General features: G+C 40.0%; 1 protein-coding gene and 1 non-coding gene across 5 annotated transcripts in view; one reads left to right on the forward strand and one right to left on the reverse strand.

The window, feature by feature from the left end:
- The window catches only part of MID1 (midline 1), a 414458-nt gene that overhangs the window by 263458 nt on the left and 132116 nt on the right, over positions 1-18884 (forward strand). For 2 of the 4 annotated variants that reach the window (XM_033201032.1, XM_033201030.1), the window contains exon 2: positions 17440-18155. In XM_033201032.1, the coding sequence (XP_033056923.1) occupies positions 17496-18155 (660 nt within the window). In that variant the 5' untranslated portion in view covers positions 17440-17495. Of the gene's footprint in view, positions 1-6663; positions 6797-17439; positions 18156-18884 lie in introns of those variants that run through there. The other 2 variants (XM_033201031.1, XM_033201033.1) reach the window with 2 other exon arrangements.
- LOC117078589 lies at positions 660-762 on the reverse strand. Its single transcript, XR_004435039.1, has one exon. It is a non-coding gene; the product is annotated as a U6 spliceosomal RNA (small nuclear RNA).

Consider the following 18884-nt stretch of genomic DNA (forward strand, 5'->3'; position numbering starts at 1 on the left):
CATTGCATTTTCCTGTAAGAAATAGTAAAAGTTGGATTTTTATGCCCTTGAAAAAGAACTCTATCCTTGAGGCAATCTGAAGCTAAACATTTAACAACTTGAAAAATTAAATCATAGCTCTGTGACCAAACACCGGAAAGTTTTATACTGAAATTCAGATACTCTTTGCTTGTTTATTGGCAGGGAAAAAGCCAAGATGTCAAGAAAGCCAGCACAAATATGAGTAGTAATATCCCCTTAGCTAACATAGATTTGCACCACCCATCTACCTTCTATCATGTCATCCTTTTTATTTCTTTCATTTTCATGCATGAGTCTTTGAAATGTTTGTGTTTTTAAAAACCTTTTTTTTTTTTATTTCCTTCATTAAAATGTAAGCTCTCCAAGGTCAGGCCTTTGCGCTCATATTTACCACCAATTTGCTGCTGCTTAGAGCAGCTCCTGGCACACAGAATGACCTCAAAAAATACCATGGGAATGAAAGAGTAGTGAAAGAAATGACTCTTCTGATTTTACTCCAAAATAAGTAGTTCTAATTTGTTTTAATGCTTAAAGAAAGCCAAATGGATGTACATGTAGGATTTCTAATGTCATAAAAGTAACAAAATTAGCTTACTCTTCCAAACTCTTTTATTTTATTCATATTTTTTGAATAATAAAAAATTATAGAATGCTTCATGAATTTGTCATCCTTGTGCTGGGGCCATGCTAATCTTCTCTGTATCATTCCAATTTTAGTCTATGTGCTGCTGAAACAAGCACCAAACTCTTAAAATTAGCTTAGGTTCAGAGCGAAGAGCTGAAGTTGCAGACCAGACCCAAGCTGTTTTTGGGACTATGAAGGACATTAAGGGCACTGTTTAGTTGAGCAAAATCTATGGGTGAGACTTACCTGCCTTCTGCCAATTTTCCTGGTACAACAGCTGATGTCAGAGGGTGGTCGGATAAGGAGCTTGGAGCTGTTGGTAAGGAAGTTCTCATCACTTTCTTGCAGGCTCCTTTTACCTCTAGTCTTCTATGACTCAAGGGTCATTCAATGCCAAATGAAATTCTGCCTCTATGGTAACTGCTAGAAAGCCCAGTGATGATCTGATTTCTAGTAACAACTGTTGGCCATATCCCCAGGAGGAGATAGGAGTTGTGTCTATTAGGAAATAATTTTCTATGGATCTATCACCTTTTTGTACCTCTTGTGAGCTGGAGCACTGAATGCTTTTATTCCATACTATTTCCCAGGATGTTTGTATAGCAGTCTTGGGAGATAGAGGTAGTATCTTGCTCCAGAGGAGAAGGCAGGTTTGTTTGTTGTTCATTATATTAAAGACAACGTCTTCCTCCAGGGCAAAAGTTGGGCAGGCTAACTCGCAGTCCCTTATAAAAGATTCAGATTCCCTAAGCTTGGGGTTGCTCAGGTATGATGCAAATCTCTTGAGTGTGCAAACATGGACCTAGGATGCTCTATAGGACTTCAAGGACAAGGGGAACCAACAGAACATGAAACACATACCATTTGAGTAAAAACAGCCTTTATCTTTGATTCAGGTGTCTTCTGCCAGCATTCATGAAACGAAACTGGCAAATAGCAAAAATCTGAAACATTTCACTGTTCTTGATAGTTTCACATGCTCCATCCATGTCAGGGTACCTTATTTCCTGCAAAATAAAAAATTCTGACAAAGAGTGCATATGGGACAGGGTGACCTTCAGTGGGAAGCAGAAGTGAAGCCCCAAGTTCATGGTGAGAGATCAGTGGAAATGAACAGAGGTATGTCATAGTGTAGGAAATAGATGAAATTGCCAATGTGAATATAAGTCATTCGTGTTAAGAATAAAAATGCTAGTTCATTTCGCATTCACATACTGTTTGTTCATATAAGACGCTCCATGAATGTTATTGAATAAATGGATTTATATCCTTCTTGCTTGCAAAAATGGTATGAAGTGGTTTCCGGTAAAAAACACAGATAATGAATCTATTCAAAGAAGAGTGGGAAGAGGCGATTCAGGACAACAAGGGAAGAAGGAACCCAACCCCGCAACCCCTACCACCCTGTCCTTCCATAAGAGCGAGAATTTTGTCAGGCACTTGAAAAAGTTCACCTCGCTAATCCTCAAAGGACCCTTAAGATTGCTCTCATCGTCCACGTTTTACAGATAAGAAAACTACGTAGAAGATAGGAAGAGCATCTGTGAGTATAAGATATGTACAGTATCTGGCTCCAATCTGCCTTTGCAAGGAAATGGCAGAGCCAGGATTTGAACTCAGGTTTTTCTGACTTCAAGGTACTATGTGGTTTTGTTTGTTTGTTTTTTGTTTTTGTTTTGTTTCATTTTGTTTTGTTTTTTGAGACTGAGTTTTTTTACTCTTATCACCCAGGCTGGAGTGCAGTGGCATGATCTCAGCTCACTGCAACCTCTGTCTCCCAGGTTCAAGTGATTCTCTTGCCTCAGCCTCCCAAGTAGCTGGGATTATAGGCACCCGCCACCACGACCAGCTAATTTTTGTATTTTTAGTACAGACGAGGTTTCACTACGTTGACCAGTCTGATCTCGAACTCCTGACCTGCCCGCCTCGGCCTCCCAAAGTGCTGGGATTACAGGCATGAGCCACTGCGCCCAGGCTCTACATGTTTTTTTTACAGGACACCACATCGACAGTGTCAGCCCACAAGTAGACCAAGAACTCTTGGGCCCACTGAGCTCAGGGCTTAGCCCAAAGTTTTCTGAAAGCATGCCAGAGGGAAAGCTGGATGAAATGCTTTAGTAAAGAAGAAATCACATCAGCTCATCACTCATCTGACAATGGAAAGGACTGATCAGGAAGGAGGGGAAGGAGAATAGTGGCAGAACATAGAAAAGAGAAAAAAAAAAGACTGAAATTTTTAACGGAGTGCAAAATCAGACATATTTTTTACTTTTGTGAACCTCTTTAGAGACTACAATAATAATTCTTATAAGTCCAGTAAACTATGATGATGTTTTATTAAATATACCATCATACTAGCAGCTTTTGTGGAATTTGCGTCAGAAGAAAAGTATAAGATATTACCAACATGACTTGGCAAAACCGGTGTACTATATTAATGTTAGCCGCTTAGTTGCTGTAATTGTTTCTCAACGTAATACCCACTGCATAGTTTCCCTGGGAGTTCTTGAAAGCTCTATTTAAAGGTCATATTTAAAGTGTAAGTTAGAGTGTGCTGTGAATGGAGAGAAAATTGTTTTTCTTTTTGTAGAAAATTCACTTTCCTTGGGACTATATACTAAGTTAGCTCAGTTATTTGACAGAACCAGTATCTTGTTTTACAAAGGGAAAAACAGAGATCTAGAAATTTCAAGAAGTGGATCACTGGTTGAAAGGGCAGGGAGTGTGACTGAATGTGATTTGAAAGCAGTTTTAATTTTATGACACTTTACAGTGTGTGTGTATGTGTTTTAATGATAACCTAATTTTATTGCCCCAGACTTAAAGATCTGTATGCCACCTGGGAAAACTATAGTTCATCCATTAGCATGTAAATGTGTTAAGAATATTTTTGCTTGAATTTCTCCCGAGAAGCCTCCCGGCTTTGTTCTGTACAGACACACAGTCTCGACGCTGTTCTTAATATCCTGTTTTCATTTGTCAGCGCTGTTGTCCTTTTCGTTGCCATGTTCCCATCATTCCTCTTCTTTCATGTGGTGCTTTACAATAACATTCAGAACAAAAGAGTCACTCCTCTTTCTGTTGCCTTGAAAAAAAAAAAAAAAGACTTCTTCCCCTGACTGTAGAGCTTCAGTGATCAGGGGAAATGTTTAAAGCATGTTATTCGTAATAGTTAACCAGGAATTGTGAATAAGGGTTAGTTTTCCTTACTTTTTAAGATCACGAGGTGGCTTCAGGGTATTGTGAGCAAAAGGTTTTTGTGTGTGGCTGACTTTGAAGTTGAGGGAAAATGCGATTTTCTTTGAGAAAAGGAGCCATCATATTTGAGAGAATTTCCCAATCTGCTCACACAATGGGAATCAGTTACTCTATAATATCGTCATTACCTCCGTGAGTCACGAGACTAGTATTTGTTCTTGTCTTTGAACTTAAGCTTTCCAGTGTTCAGAGAACAATTGTGAAATGTCGCATTGGCCATCACCAATAACTATTTTGCTCCTGGTTGGTAATAATTGGGAAGGGGAGGGTGTGTACTTTCTCTGCCTTCTAGGAGAGTATTATATAAATTAAAGTAAGAAAAAGTTTCCCCAAGCAGCAAGCTTTTCTCCAGGGCACAATCTATTATACTTGCTGCAAAAATCCCACTTGACTGGTCTTTCAGAGAATAGATCACTTGTGTCATTTTGCTCATTTCCAGGTAACCTTTTGCAGATATGAGCAGGCAGTTGTTGTTTTTCAATAAACATTATCTACAGGTTTCTGTTTTTGCACTGAGGAAGGAATGTTTCTGTAATGCAGAAGGGATGCTATAACTGAGGGGTTTGTGAAGAGTGAATTCTAAGCAGTCTCAAATAATTTTGAAAAGGTGCTTTTGTATATGTATATGTGTACTTATGTATACATACACATTATATATAACTACAAAAACTAATTCCGTTATGGACATATGTAGGACTTTATACAGACATATAAATAGTTCTATGAATATATATATAGAAATGCCTAGCAAACTATAAATACATTTGAGAAAGCATTCAGGGACGGTAGTGCTAAACACTTTTCATCTGTGGCTGGTTTCACAGAAATCAGTAACTTCCATTTCTGCTACCACCACGCTGTTGGTCCATTCACCAGGAGGATTGATTTAGACTTCTGCCAGGAGACTAGGCATGACCAGCTCTCACCCTCTTCCTCTCTGTCCAATCTGCTATCATTGCCTTCAGAACCAAATTCTTGCATGATACCCGGTACAGCATAGACCTGGAAAACATCGGTCATTTTCAATATAATGTAAAACAGGTTCTGTGTGCCTTTAAAACTAAATGCTTTATTTCTTAAACTGTAAAAGACATGAAATGTCTGAGACATTCAGATAGCGGGAAATTTCATCTGCAAATTGTCAGATTATGCCCTTTAAAAGATTATAATTTTTTTGTTGTTTATCATTTTCTCTTGAGGGGTGGAGTAAATATTTCTTTCCTGATATTTCAACTTCAGATGTTCAGGCTAATTTTCCACTACAGTGCCAAAATAGGGAAAAGTTAGGCCTGTAGAATTTTGACAATTTAAATGTTGTTTTAACAAAAGGCATGTCTTGATGAAAAGTTCTTTAGAATTCTACTTGATGATCTATGTGTGTCTCTTCCGAGGACAATGAGAATTTCTTAAGGAAGTCATCTGTATGTGAAATTGAGTAATCCTTTTATTCATTGTTAAAAGACAAATGAAGTTATAATTTGGAGAGACATATGCCAAAAAAATCTATGTTTGCATTTTTATGTCCTAACATGTGAAGCATGCTTTGATTTACTGTGAAGTGTTGCAATGGCAATAAAGTAGATGTTGAGACGTGCAAACTGGGCGCCTGAGGAAGCAGTTCTTGCCTCTGCATCCCCTTTATCATGAATGTTCCTTAAACACCTTTGGTGGAGTCTAAGTGTCTGGATTATGAATTGAATTGTGCAAGATTCTTTTTTTAAACACTTTCCTGATGATTTACTTTACTTGCAGTTTCTTGTCTTGCATAGTGATAAGCAACATCCTTCAAAGAACTGCAGTACAGGACTTTTTTTTTTTTTTTTTTTTTTTTTTTTGCTTTTAGGAAGACTACTTCCCCTTCCTCCTTTAGTCAATCAAATTTTAAAAGATTACTTTCTATTCTCAGTTCACCCTTTCTTTGCCATTCTGGAGACTGAAATTTTGGACACCCATCACAGATTTGCTATTATATATATACCGTGTTTGTAATATTCAATATATATATACACATGTTATTTTTATATATGTTTGTACATAATGTATGCATATGTGTGTGTGTATGTGAACCTGTGTGTGTGTATATATATATGTATATTTTATACATATATTTTAAATTGTTTATCAGGATGATAGATTGCTATTTAGGTCACTATTTTGGAAGAAATAAATGACTGTTTTATTTTGTCTGTACTGGAGATTGTTCTTCCTGATGTAACTTTGAAGAAAACTTCTTCCAAACATTATACATGAATTCAGAAGATAAAGGCACAAAATAATGTGTATATTATTTTTTAAATGAACGAGCCAGCATCCAGAGCATAATGTGATCATGTGCTCAGTAGGACATTGAAAGGCCCCAAAGGCAAATAAGTCTAGTGCCTGTTCCCAACCCCAGAAGTTGGGCAGGATGGCTCCTGTTGGTGGCATGGAAAGCTAGCATTCAGCCTTCTGCCACAGGACACTGTCTCAGTCGGCCAAGCTGCTGCCGGTCCCTGTAAGGAATGAGAGTACAGATCCTGTTGCCAAGTCATCATTTTTTTGGACCAGGCAGTGGGTGTTGAGCTGACCTGAGCTAACTTTTCATTTGGGTTCAGTTGAACATTGAGTAGGCCAGAGGATAGGAAAGTCGTGGCGGGGGCCATGGAAAAGGCAGTTGATTCTTCAACTCAGGCAACCCTGGCGGAGTGGATGAGGTGGAGCTGGCCTTCCTGGAATTGTTGGACCGATTTTCCTGTTGTGTTTCACTGTTGACGCACTCTCAGACACACAGGACCGCTCCAGCACTGCCTGCCACCCACCATCTGGTCTCGGTGGCCTGTCTGTCATTTCGTGGGTCCCCATCCTCTGCCTACGGCGATGTTTCTTCAAAAAGAACTAGTGTGCAGTCCATTGGTGGGTATTCAAGGTGATCTGTTTGTCAGAATCTAGAGAGGTGCTCAAAGAACTATTAAGGACCAATGTGCTAGTTCCTGTTTTTAACCTGTTTATCAGTCTTTCAATTGAACAAATTGGATTTCTGAAACTGTTGAGGGGCTTTCTGCACTATTAAGACAGAACAGGATAGGGTGGTTGTTCCTCCAGGAATCTGGGTTGTTCTTTTGCATTGCCATTTGTCTTTGTGCTTGTCTGCTTGTATAAATGAACCTCGAGAAGGAGTGTTTGTATTCTATTAAGTAAATTTGGAAGACTAGGTTTCAATTAAAATAACCAGACTCTGTGACCCAGCTTCCATTTCCCCTTAATTTTGACCATTAAAGCCTTCATATCCCTACAGACATCTGCCATGCTTTGAAGTGATTCTTTTCAGGAATGTTCATTCATTATTAATCAGGTTGCATGGTCAGGCGAATATGTGATTATTTTAAAGAATGTCCTAGAGATCCAGTTACTAAGAATGAGGATGTTATAGGCAGATGTGAAAGCACAGAAAAGATTTGGTTAACAGTTTAATCTGATTTGCATGAATTCCACCAGGTGGGTGTTTGGTGAAATTAAAAGTCTTCCCTGGTTCTCACTTCAGGTATGAGGTAAAAACAATAATAATAATAACGTCAGCACTTCTTAAGAAGAAATGACAAGTTATTCAAAATATCTATTGTATTAATTATTTTAAAACTTGAGGCTAGCATCTCAGTGCTCATCTGCTTGTCACTTTTTCTTTTTTCCAAACAGTCCCTCTGGTCCCCTGCAATTTGCTTGGCAGAAATTCTTAGTTGTCTGTTACTGGTTGAGCAAATGAATTTGAGTGTGCTGACATTTGGAGGCTAAATGCAGTGATAGTTCAGAGTAACATTCTTTACCTATAAAATGTTACTGGATCACCTTTTTTCATCTATTCTTACTTGATGTATTATTTACATTGTTGTTTTTAAGAACCACTTTGCATTTTTACTGAAACAGCCTACATTATGCTATCAATTTCCAGTCTTTCAGAATGCAGTTAAATCCAATTGGATCCCCTTCTCCCCTTTTTCCATCAGTTCATGGCCCTGTTTTATTGTGCCTTTACTAACCCACCTGCTTCTCAAATCGGCCAGAGTACTAATCAGTAAAGTAGCATTTGGATAGTGTCTTTATTTGGTGGTCTTTATCACTCAAAGTCAAATACTAAACTGCATGATTGAATATGCAGATGCTGAGTGCTTGTATTATGTTATTCAAAATACCGTATGATGAATTCATCTTGGATGTAGCAGCCAGTTTTTATTGAGTTTGTGTTAGAGAAGTTTTTGAGTTGAGAAACTATGCTTAAGATGAGAGCAAGTCCCTTCTGAGTTGGGTCCCCTTGCAATCTGCCTCCCAAACTCAGGTTCATTTCCAGTGTTTCACACTTCAGTAATTTTGAGTCCTCTGAAAGTCTGTATTTCTGCTGGTCCAAGGTAGAAACATCATTCTGCAGTCTTTAAAAAAATATTTCACCTATAGTTCTGTAATAAGGATAATCTCATAGCAAAAATCCAAGCAAGAATAAGTCAACTAAATCTTAATTACCCAGGTGAACAGGGGTTAAGAGGAGTGGATAATCGAGTAAATTGTCTTGATTTCGTTTCTGAAATTTAGCACTCTCAAATAATTCATTTGTTCATTTTTAATGCTGTTTGTTGTTTGAAATACTTATAGGAGCTTCCTGTTCTGAAACCATTTTCGTGTAGCTTGGTGTAACATTGTGCAGTTTTAACAGTATGTTTGTCATCTCAGTTATGTTTTGGTAAATTTAACAATAAACTTAGTCTCTATAGTCCAGAGGATATTTGGAAAAGAACTAGAGGAAGTGCCCTGGGAATCATCTGGGCAGTGGCTGAGAGCCACCTGGTATTAACAGTTAATCACAGGCCACCCAGTGTTGGCATCCAAGTTTATTCCTTGGTCTAGTGACTCACTAATTCCCTGGTAGTGAAGGCTTTAGAGTTGTACAAAGTGAGGGCCTGAAAGTAAAATTATTGATAGGATTGATAGAATTGCATATTCTTTTTCATATACTCCAAGTTAGAAAAATAATTGTATTTCATGGAGTATGCAGACATAACCTAGAATACTTGTAGGAAGCATTGAGAGGTGGATTTACCTTATGATTAAAAATGTCAATACCTCCATTAAGGGAAATTTGGGATAAAAAATTATGGATGATGTGCTGATGATGGGCAATCTCCTTATTCTAATGGATAAGTGAACTCACAGAATGCATTTGGTCTGGAGACTCCTAATTCTTGGTCAGTTCTTGAATATACAAGTGAAACTTCTATATCCTTGGCATTCTGAACCAGAAGACCTGCCCATTGAATTTGGTTATGGATTAAACTGGTAATGCATTCTGTCTTCACAGGGATCCTAGGTGCTCCTTCAAGGTGCAGGTTATCTTGATTGTGTCATAGCAGGGGTCAGGAGAGACTACAAAGAATAAAATTGTGAAATTCTAAATAAAAAAGAATAAGCTAGCCAGCAGGATGGTGGCAAGGGTTGTGACAGTGTAAGCTGGAGATTAAATGCTATGTCTGAATGGACTCGCCAGGTCAGTATTTTTGCCTCTTACTTCAGAGGAGGGAGCAAAGAATCTAACAGACATGAACCCATTTAACTTCTATGCCCTTGGTCTGCAACAATAATTCATAAGAGCACCTATCCTGAGTTCCCCATCTCCCTTCTCAAGCCCAAACCCTAAAACTGAGGAAGTCCCTAGGTCCTAGGTCCTAGTTCCTTCCTCTTCCACTGGGAATTTTCTCCTTCAAGATGTTTCCTCTCATATCCTGTACCTTGGACAAAAGAGCACCTTCCTCTCTCCAGGAAAGTCCTCCTCCTGGGATGAGTGTTTTCTCAGGATGAAGACACCTGGAGCCTAGAGGGAGCAAGGGGCCACCTGCTCAGGCAGCTGGATCAGCCAGATCATCTTAGCCATTACCTGGGTACCAAGGTCCCATCATTCTTATAGCCCTCACTGTTAGCTTTCCATCTTTCTGTTGATTAATTTTCCTTAACCCCAAAGGCACATGCCTCTTACCTCCAGTTTTTATCATGGGGAGTTTCAAGGGAGTTGGTCATTTGTCTCGAGAAGGCCACACATTCATGACTAGCCTCAAATTTAGACTGTGAATGTTTTATCTCCATATGAGATTTGTGTTTGTGTGTCTGCCTGCACACGTGCATGTCTGTTCCTGTATCAACTCCAGAGTGAATCCAACCATTTTGAAAGAATGAGATTAATCACATAACTTTAAACCCTAGGTCCTATTACTAACTATTCTGTTGTGTACTAGAAAATAATATTTTAAAATAAAAATTTTAGTTATTTTGTACATAGGAGAATTATATCACTTTGTGTTTTTCAGTTAAAAGGGTTAAATGTAAAAATTTAAGATATGTCACACTTTTAGAACCATCTTTTAAAATAATTCCTCTTTGTTGAATATGAAGTCACCAAATCCAACAGTGGCCAGACTATCTGGGCCTCCTAGGAGGTTCTACTCTCATCTTAAACAAAGAAACACACACACACACACAGAAAACAAATAATCCAAACATGAAACCAGAAACATATAGGAAAAATTATTTGTTCTAGGAAGCAAAACAAAGGCAATTGCTAAGAGCATCAAATGATCCCATTTACTGAGTCCCTGGTATAGGCCACGAATGATTGGGAATAAGATTGAAGGCACAGTTTGGGAGAAGCTAGAGCAAGGCTTTTAAAGGAGAAAAGGTGACCAGATTCATACTTTGAGCAGCAGGGAGCTGCTCAATGCTTTGTGCCTTTGAGAGGAGTGACAGGAAAAAGCAGTGGTGCCAAAAGCATGTTGCAAACATTCAGCTGAAGGAAGAAAGACTAGAGGTGAGAATCAAATTAGGAGGATTTTTTGGTAATGGTGTAGGAATGCAGCAAGGAGAGTCTGGATCAACACAGAGGCAGTGGGAACAGAGGGAAGGAAAACAGTGCAAAGGGCTCCTGAGGATTGACACATATATGTCTTAGCTAATGATTTGGATTTGGGGGATAGAGGGTATGTTCATTTCCTACTGATGCTGTAACAAGTTAGCACAAACCTGATGGTGTTAAACAATGCAAATTCATTATCTTACATTTCTAGAGTCAGAAGTCTGACACAGGTCTCACTGGGCTAAGAGTAAGATATCTTTAGGGCTGCATTCCTTTTGGGGGCCCTTGGGGATAATTCATGTCCTTGCCTTTTCCAGCTTCTAGCCTGCATTCCTTGGCTTGTGGCCCCTTCCTCCATCTTCAAGGCCAGGCATGACTGGTCAAGTCTTTGTCATATCTCATCATTCTGACTCTGACTCTTCTTCCTGCCACTTCCACATTTAAAGAGCCTCGTGATTCCTTTGGGTCCACCTAGATGATCCATGCTACTCTCCCCATCTCAAGGTCAGCTACTTAGCAATCTTAATTACATCAGCAACAATCAGTCCCCTTTGCTCTATAACCTAAAATATTCACAAGCTCTGAGGAGGAGGCTGTGTGTATCTTTGGGGGCCATAATTGTGCCTCCCCCAAAGAGGGAGGAGTAGAAACTGTGGTGTCTGCCGTCTGGTGACCAGGAGGGTAGAAGCGCTGTGAGGAGACACCAGAAACCCTGTAGAAAAGACAAAGACAGGCTCATGAGGGAAAAGGATAAATCCTACGTGATGTGCATTCCAAGTCTGAGGCACTTGCAGTACATGAAGGAAAGAACTGTCAGTGCTAAACTGGGTTCCAGAAAGGGATGGCATCTTGGGATACAAGCCTAGCAGTCATTCTCAGAGAGGCAGTACATGAAACAAACAAAAAACTGGATGGCCCTGTCGTTATTTTTATAAAGCAAAGTTCCTTCTCTTGAGCAGATGCTACTACCATGCTTCTTGTACTTCCCAGCCTGTGGAGCCAAGAGCTAAATAAACCTCTTTTCTTTATAAATCACCCAGCCTTAAGTATTCTGTTATAGCAACACAAAATGGACTAAGATACACATCATGAGAGAGGAAAGGAAAGGAAGAAGAGGGAGGTGTGAAAACATTTACTTCATTATTTTCCATCAAACATCTGTTTATTAATTTTCCATTTTAAAGAAGTACTTTCCTCATAAGTCTTGAATCTATAAGAAAGTTTCTTCAAAAGATGTATCCAATGCCTCCCACAATGTGGGGCTTCACTGTAATCTGTCACTAAAGACTCTCCTGCCTAGGAGAGTGATTAGAGTGAGTGCTAGAGGGACTGTAGGGAACATCTGTGGACACTCACCCATGGATACGCAGACAGCTAATAAGTAGCAAAACTGCAGAATGTCTTAGATTGTCCAGTCACCTGTCTGTCTCTCTCCCCTTTCATTCATTATTCTGTGCTCTGTTCTAGATGTCTGAACTATGGACAGGCAGAGGTGTGAGCTGTGATTTGTTGCCATTCCCAGTTTGTTGCAAGGGACTCTCAAGATTATCTAGATCCTCTTCTCATTGAGGACCAATCTGCCATTCACAAAAATGTTAAGCTGTAGGATTTCCCGACAATATGTATGTGTGATTTCCTTTTATTGAAGTAAAAACAAAGAAGCTTTTTTTTTTTTTTTTCCCCGAGGCATGGAAATTACATTATGACAGTTAAGAAGAGGCAAAAGCTGCTGTTTTATGATATTGGGGTTTTTTTGTTGTTTTTTGTTTGTTTGTTTGTTTTGTTTTGAGATGGAGTCTCACTCTGTTGCCCAGGCTGGAGTGCAGTGGCACGATTTCAGCTCACTGCAACCTCTACCTCCTGGGTTCAAGTGATTCTCCTGCCTCAGCCTCCCGAGTAGATCAAATCACAGGTGCACACCACCACACCCAGCTAATTTTTTATGTTTTTAGTAGAGACGGGGGTTTCACCATGTTGGACAGGCTGGTCTCAAACTCCTGACCTCAAGCAATTCACCCACCTTGGCCTCCCAAAGTGCTGGGATTACAGGTGTGAGCCACCGTGCCTGGCCTATTTTATATCATAAATAACAATATAAGCTATATATTTGTGTGTGTGTGTGTGTGTGTGTGTGTGTGTATAGTCAAAAGAAAGATAACATTTTGCATAAAATTCCCACCCATGTACCACTATCTGCTTGGTGAATCCTGTTCATCTTTTAAAACCCACTTCATATTTTACCTCCTTCAGGAAGCTTCTCCCTGTCTCCTGTTCCCCTACATAGCGTTGATTATTCCCTGTCTGTCTTTGGCATGCATCTTTTTTATATTGCATTACAGCTTATTCATTTTTTTTTCTTGAGATGGGCTCGCTCTGTTGCCCAGGCTGTAGTGCATTGGCATGATCATGGTTCATTGCAGCCTCAGCCTTCCAGGCTCAAGCCTCGGCCTCCCAAGTAGCTGGGACCATAGGCATGTGCTACCACTCTTGGCTAATTTTTTTATTTTTATTTTTTGGTAGAGATAGGGTCTCACTATGTTGCCCAGGCTGGTCTCAAACTCCTGGGATCAAGCGATCATCCCACTTCAGCCTCCCAAAGTGCTGGGATTACAGGCATGAGCCACCACACCTGGACTTGTTCATATTTCTCTCTCAGAGTGAACCATAAGATCATGGAGACAGGGGCCAGGTGTTACCAGTACTTGTCTCAGGACCAAGTACATAGATGAACTTAAATATTTGGTGAAAGAATGAATAGCAAAAAAAAAAAAAAGGAATGAATGGCATTTTAATTTCTCCGAAAAGATATTTTAAAGAAAGCTAGAAAATAAACCATACTGAGTTTCTTTTAGAAGAAGGAATGGAATGAGTACAAATAAGATACTGTTGAGTCATGTAACAAAAATGATATGTATACCATTGTAAAACCTTGGTAACAGTGGAAGAAGTGGGATGCACTATAGATATCAAACCAAAACCCCTTCCTTTTTCGTAGCATACAGGCAAAAGATTTAGAAAATTGGCTGAACTTCACTTACTACATCTGAGTATTTTGTCTTCACCTAACACAATTAGCCATTTACAGTGTAGACACTTGCATAAAGCACTATGCCAGGTGCTATGACAATAAAAGAAAATATCTAGTTTTGAGCAGCTACTATTAAATCATTCTTACATGAGTTTCCCCTAAGCACTCGAGTCACATAATTTCCATTGATGTCAGATTGAAAGCCTGTTGCATATCATTTCCCGTTAGCACTGGAAACGTGTGCTTGTCCAAGTCTTGCTCCACCATCCTTGCTGCTGTTGCCCACACAGCATTTTATTCATACCTCTCTGAGAATGATTTTCATTTATATTCTGGTTATCTATATATGCCTCTATCTTCTAATACATGGCTCAACAAAATAAGATCTGCAGGCCAATGCTGGCCTGTGACCTGTTTTTCCAAATATGGTTATGTTGGAACACAGCCATACTCATTCCTTTATGTATTGTGTCTGATTGCTTTTGCACTACAATGGTAGATCGAGTAGTTGCAGCAGGGCGGTTTTGGCCCACAAAGCCAAAAATGTCAACTGTTTTACCCTTAATAGAAAAAGTTTGCTGATCTCTGTTCTAATATATTGAGAGATCCTTAAAGTCAAGGGCTATGTTTGATTCTTTTTGGTTTTAGCTGAAAAGTCAGTACATTTAATGGAATCAATGAATGTTTGAGTCCTTTTGTGTGCTGGGTGTTGTTCTAGGTGTTGGTGGTACATTCTTCAAACAGCAAAGCAAAATCTCAGCTTTCACAGAGCTTATATTCTAGTGTTGAGGACAGTGGGGACAGAAGGAGCAATAAGCAAACTAAAAGAATATGGCAGTAATAAATATTATAAAGAAAAATAAACCGAGATGGGGGAAGAATTGCCACGATGGGTAGGTGGTATAGTGGTAGAAGGGGAATTGGTTTTATATGGGTTCAGAGAGAAAGTGGCACTGGAGCAGAGAGTCATGTGGATTCTGAAGAACTTGCAGAGGTGAGCAGGGGATTGATGTGCTTGGCATGTTTGAGGAGTCAGAACGAGGCCATGTGCCCAGAGCAGAGAGAGGAGTGGGGGAGTGGGTAGCATGGGAGGAAGTGAGCTCACTGTCTGAGTCATTGTTTTCTGGGGCTAGTTTATTCTGGTGAATTTCTCTCTGGGTGAAATGGGAAGCCCTTACAGGGCAGAGCAAGAGGAAAGGCATGTTCTGTCATGTTTTAACAACAGGCTCTCTGGCTTCTGAGTGGAGGATAGACTATAGAGGGAAAGGCAGGAGTGAACAGAAGCCAAGAGATCGTTTAGAAAGGTCTTATGATAGTCCACATAAGAGATGATGCTAGCTTGGCCCGTGATAATAGAGATGAGGTGATGTGAACCCCAGATTCTGGCTTCTTCAGCTAACTCAGTGCCTGGCACACAGTAAACATCTGTTGAAGGAATGAATAAAATGTCAGTATTTCCACTGAGGTCTCTCCAGTGGAATCCTTTCTAGAAATTCTCATCACAACTCTTTGGGATGGAATCCTGGCACCTGCATTAAAAATACAGTCATCATAGTTCTCCAGACATAATTTGATGCTCATCCTTCTATTGAGATTCACTGGTAGGCATTCTTGTTTTATCCGAGAACAAAGCAGACCAAAAGGGCTATATTTTTCCTTTAATTTATATGCTTTTGATGAGAAGGTAGAAGAACTTTGATTTAAAGATAATTCTACATTTTTTTCTATGATTAACCAAAATAATTATTAATAGATAAAAAAGTTTCCATTTCTTCTGAGCCATCTATAGGAACAGGTAACTGAGACCAAGTGGGGGTTGATATATTTCTTACAACAGCAACCCTAGGGTTTCCATTGCAGGTTATAGAAAGATGTACAAGCTTTAATATTTCAAGTCACAGTTGCTCTTTTATTCTTTCCTATGTAGTAAATACTAGTGAATGGTTGAAGATTTTTTAAGATACCAGACTTTTATGAAGCCAGTAGCTATTTAGTTTTTAACAGGCTCAGGACATACTTTATACTTTTAATGATCAGTTACCATTCAGTTGGTAGCAAGATGAGCATTAATTTCACCAAAGCACCATATGATATTTCTGAGGGATGCTATTTCAGAAGGGGTCAGGGTATTCTAGAAACCATAAATTTTGTAAATAAGCAGAGGTATGAATACAAACAATTGATTGTCAGAATCACTAAACATAGCTTTGGATGTGAAGCCTTCCCATAAATCCGGCTGAGAACGTTCTCCCCACCACCCCCGTGGGTGATTGAACCTCCCGACCACTGGGTGAACTGCAGTATTCTCCCACAGCCTGCAGTGGGCTGCATCTAATATTCCCATCACTGGTCTGCAGACCTTTGCTAATGGCCTTGAAAGGGAGAAGGTTCAAAGCGGCTTGGTTCCCAGGCCTGCTAATGAGCATGAGGCCTCTTCACCCTTAATGAACTGGGGTTTGTATGGAATTCCTTCCACTACCCTTTTTGATGGGAAGGCAGACGAGAGTTCACGAAAGCACTCAGGTCTTTATGGCAAGGGGAGCAGGCAGCTGGGCCACCTTGGGTGGCCTGGAGGGGAGCAATAAAGCTGGCAGAGGTCGTACCCAGGCCAACACAGCTCTAAGTGTGAGGCTGGACCTCCCGCCAGCCTGACCTGTTGCTGGCAACAGTGACAAGCCCATGATGGGAGTTTTTTGGCCAAAAGGGTCCCTCAGCAGTTTGTAAGCCTCCTTAAATTGTAATTGTTGCCATTGTCATACTGTAATCGTTATCATTGTCGTAACATAACTTATCAAATGAATATGATAACCACTGAAATCCTTATTCTAATTAACTAATTGTTGCTCTAAATATTAGTCATTGGTACTCAAACTTACTGCAGCCACCAAAAAAGCCCCCAGATATTTTTCTCTGCTTCTTTCTGCCTACCCACGTCCCACTGCCAGATTATACAATAGAATTATTCAGAAGCATAATGAACACATGCCAAAAATATTGCCTCTATCACAATCATCTTTGTGAAAGTCAATGTTTTTTCTCGGGAATATATTTTGGAAAATGACATCCCACACTTAAACACGATCATCTCTGCTGAAATCCCTGCTTTTGATTTCATATATATTTCATGTCCATTTCTATAGTTACTGCCTTCCCACTGTTCTGAAACCTGGTTTGGTATTGCAGAGTAAAAGTCCTTAAATCTCATATACATTAATATGTAAGTTTATAAATTCAAATTTATAAAAGACTCTATTGATGAATATTTCTACATTTTAATTTTCTGTGCAAGGTTAAACCTGACTCTGACACAATAAGATTATTCTGATTAAATACAAATTATGGAAATTACAGTTTCAATTACTTTCCAGTTTTGAATAAGGCCTTTTAAAAAACAAAATTGCAAAAACAAAATTGCAAACTTTCAGTTACTGAACTTCGAGAAAATATTAACTGGTATATGATGGCTCAGGATGCTTTTTCCTCCTTTTTTCCCCAGTGAATAGAAAGAGAAGTATTTGGAATGTACACACACTTACCCTTTCATGACCTGCGTTTGGAATTATTCTGAGATGCATTCAAAGCTGACACCCCCCCATGGTTGACCTCCCTGTGCCTAATCAGATCTTACATTCTTGTTTCCAGATAGCTGATCAGCTTCCTTGGGTTTTGCTGATGACACAAGAGAGCTTTGCCTGAAGATGGAAACACTGGAGTCAGAACTGACCTGCCCTATTTGTCTGGAGCTCTTTGAGGACCCTCTTCTACTGCCCTGCGCACACAGCCTCTGCTTCAACTGCGCCCACCGCATCCTAGTATCACACTGTGCCACCAACGAGTCCGTGGAGTCCATCACCGCCTTCCAGTGCCCCACCTGCCGGCATGTCATCACCCTCAGCCAGCGAGGTCTAGACGGTCTCAAGCGCAACGTCACCCTACAGAACATCATCGACAGGTTCCAGAAAGCATCAGTGAGCGGGCCCAACTCTCCCAGTGAGACCCGTCGGGAGCGGGCCTTTGACGCCAACACCATGACCTCCGCCGAGAAGGTCCTCTGCCAGTTTTGTGACCAGGATCCTGCCCAGGACGCTGTGAAGACCTGTGTCACTTGCGAAGTATCCTACTGTGACGAGTGCCTGAAAGCCACTCACCCGAATAAGAAGCCCTTTACAGGCCATCGTCTGATTGAGCCAATTCCAGACTCACACATCCGGGGGCTGATGTGCTTGGAGCATGAGGATGAGAAGGTGAATATGTACTGCGTGACCGATGACCAGTTAATCTGTGCCTTGTGTAAACTGGTTGGGCGGCACCGCGATCATCAGGTGGCAGCTTTGAGTGAGCGCTATGACAAATTGAAGGTTAGTGCGATCCGCCTTAAGCCAACCCCTTTCTGCCAGAAAATGTCATGGAAATAAAAAGTGTATTCACTGCTAGCTACATGACAGGTGAAGGTTTTCTCCTCACCTTTGTTATCTGATTAGTTTTAGCATGTTTTTGGCAGCCTATAAATGTTACACAATAAGGGTATCTTGTAAAAGTTGACTGCTGCTTGTAATTTTAGTGTTGTCAAGGTGAGGACAAATTTTAAAAATCTGGATCATTTTCAATCCGTGCAGTTTTTCTGGATCATTTTCAATCCTTACAGTTCTTCCAAAGAGAGTGCTGCCTCTCTCTGAGAGAGAGAGAGAGGAGAGAGAGAGAGGAGAGAGAGAGAGAGAGAGAGAGAGAGAGAGAGAGAGAGAATGACAGAAAATCTGGCTTTGGGCATTTGGGGAACATTTACTTTTCTCACTCATCTGGGAAAACTAATTCACTCTCATTGTACCTGTATCTAGTTACTGCACAAACAAAGGAATAGAAAGAAGAATGTCTGTAGCAAATGTGGGATTTTAGAGGACACGTGACCTTTTATTCCTTGTGTAAATGATATCCAGCTTATTGGTGACACGCAGTGCTCTGACAATCTCAGGTTTCACGAAAGAATTCCTTTTCGTGTAGACTCTTTATTCAGTAAGGTTACAGTCAAGACTATTTGAACTTCATTTTTACATGAAATTATTAACCTAACTCCAGCTTGGGGAATAATA

The sequence above is a fragment of the Trachypithecus francoisi genome, unplaced genomic scaffold, assembly GCF_009764315.1.
Source record: "Trachypithecus francoisi isolate TF-2019V2 unplaced genomic scaffold, Tfra_2.0 Lachesis_group6, whole genome shotgun sequence".
NCBI classification, from domain to species: Eukaryota; Metazoa; Chordata; class Mammalia; order Primates; family Cercopithecidae; genus Trachypithecus; species Trachypithecus francoisi.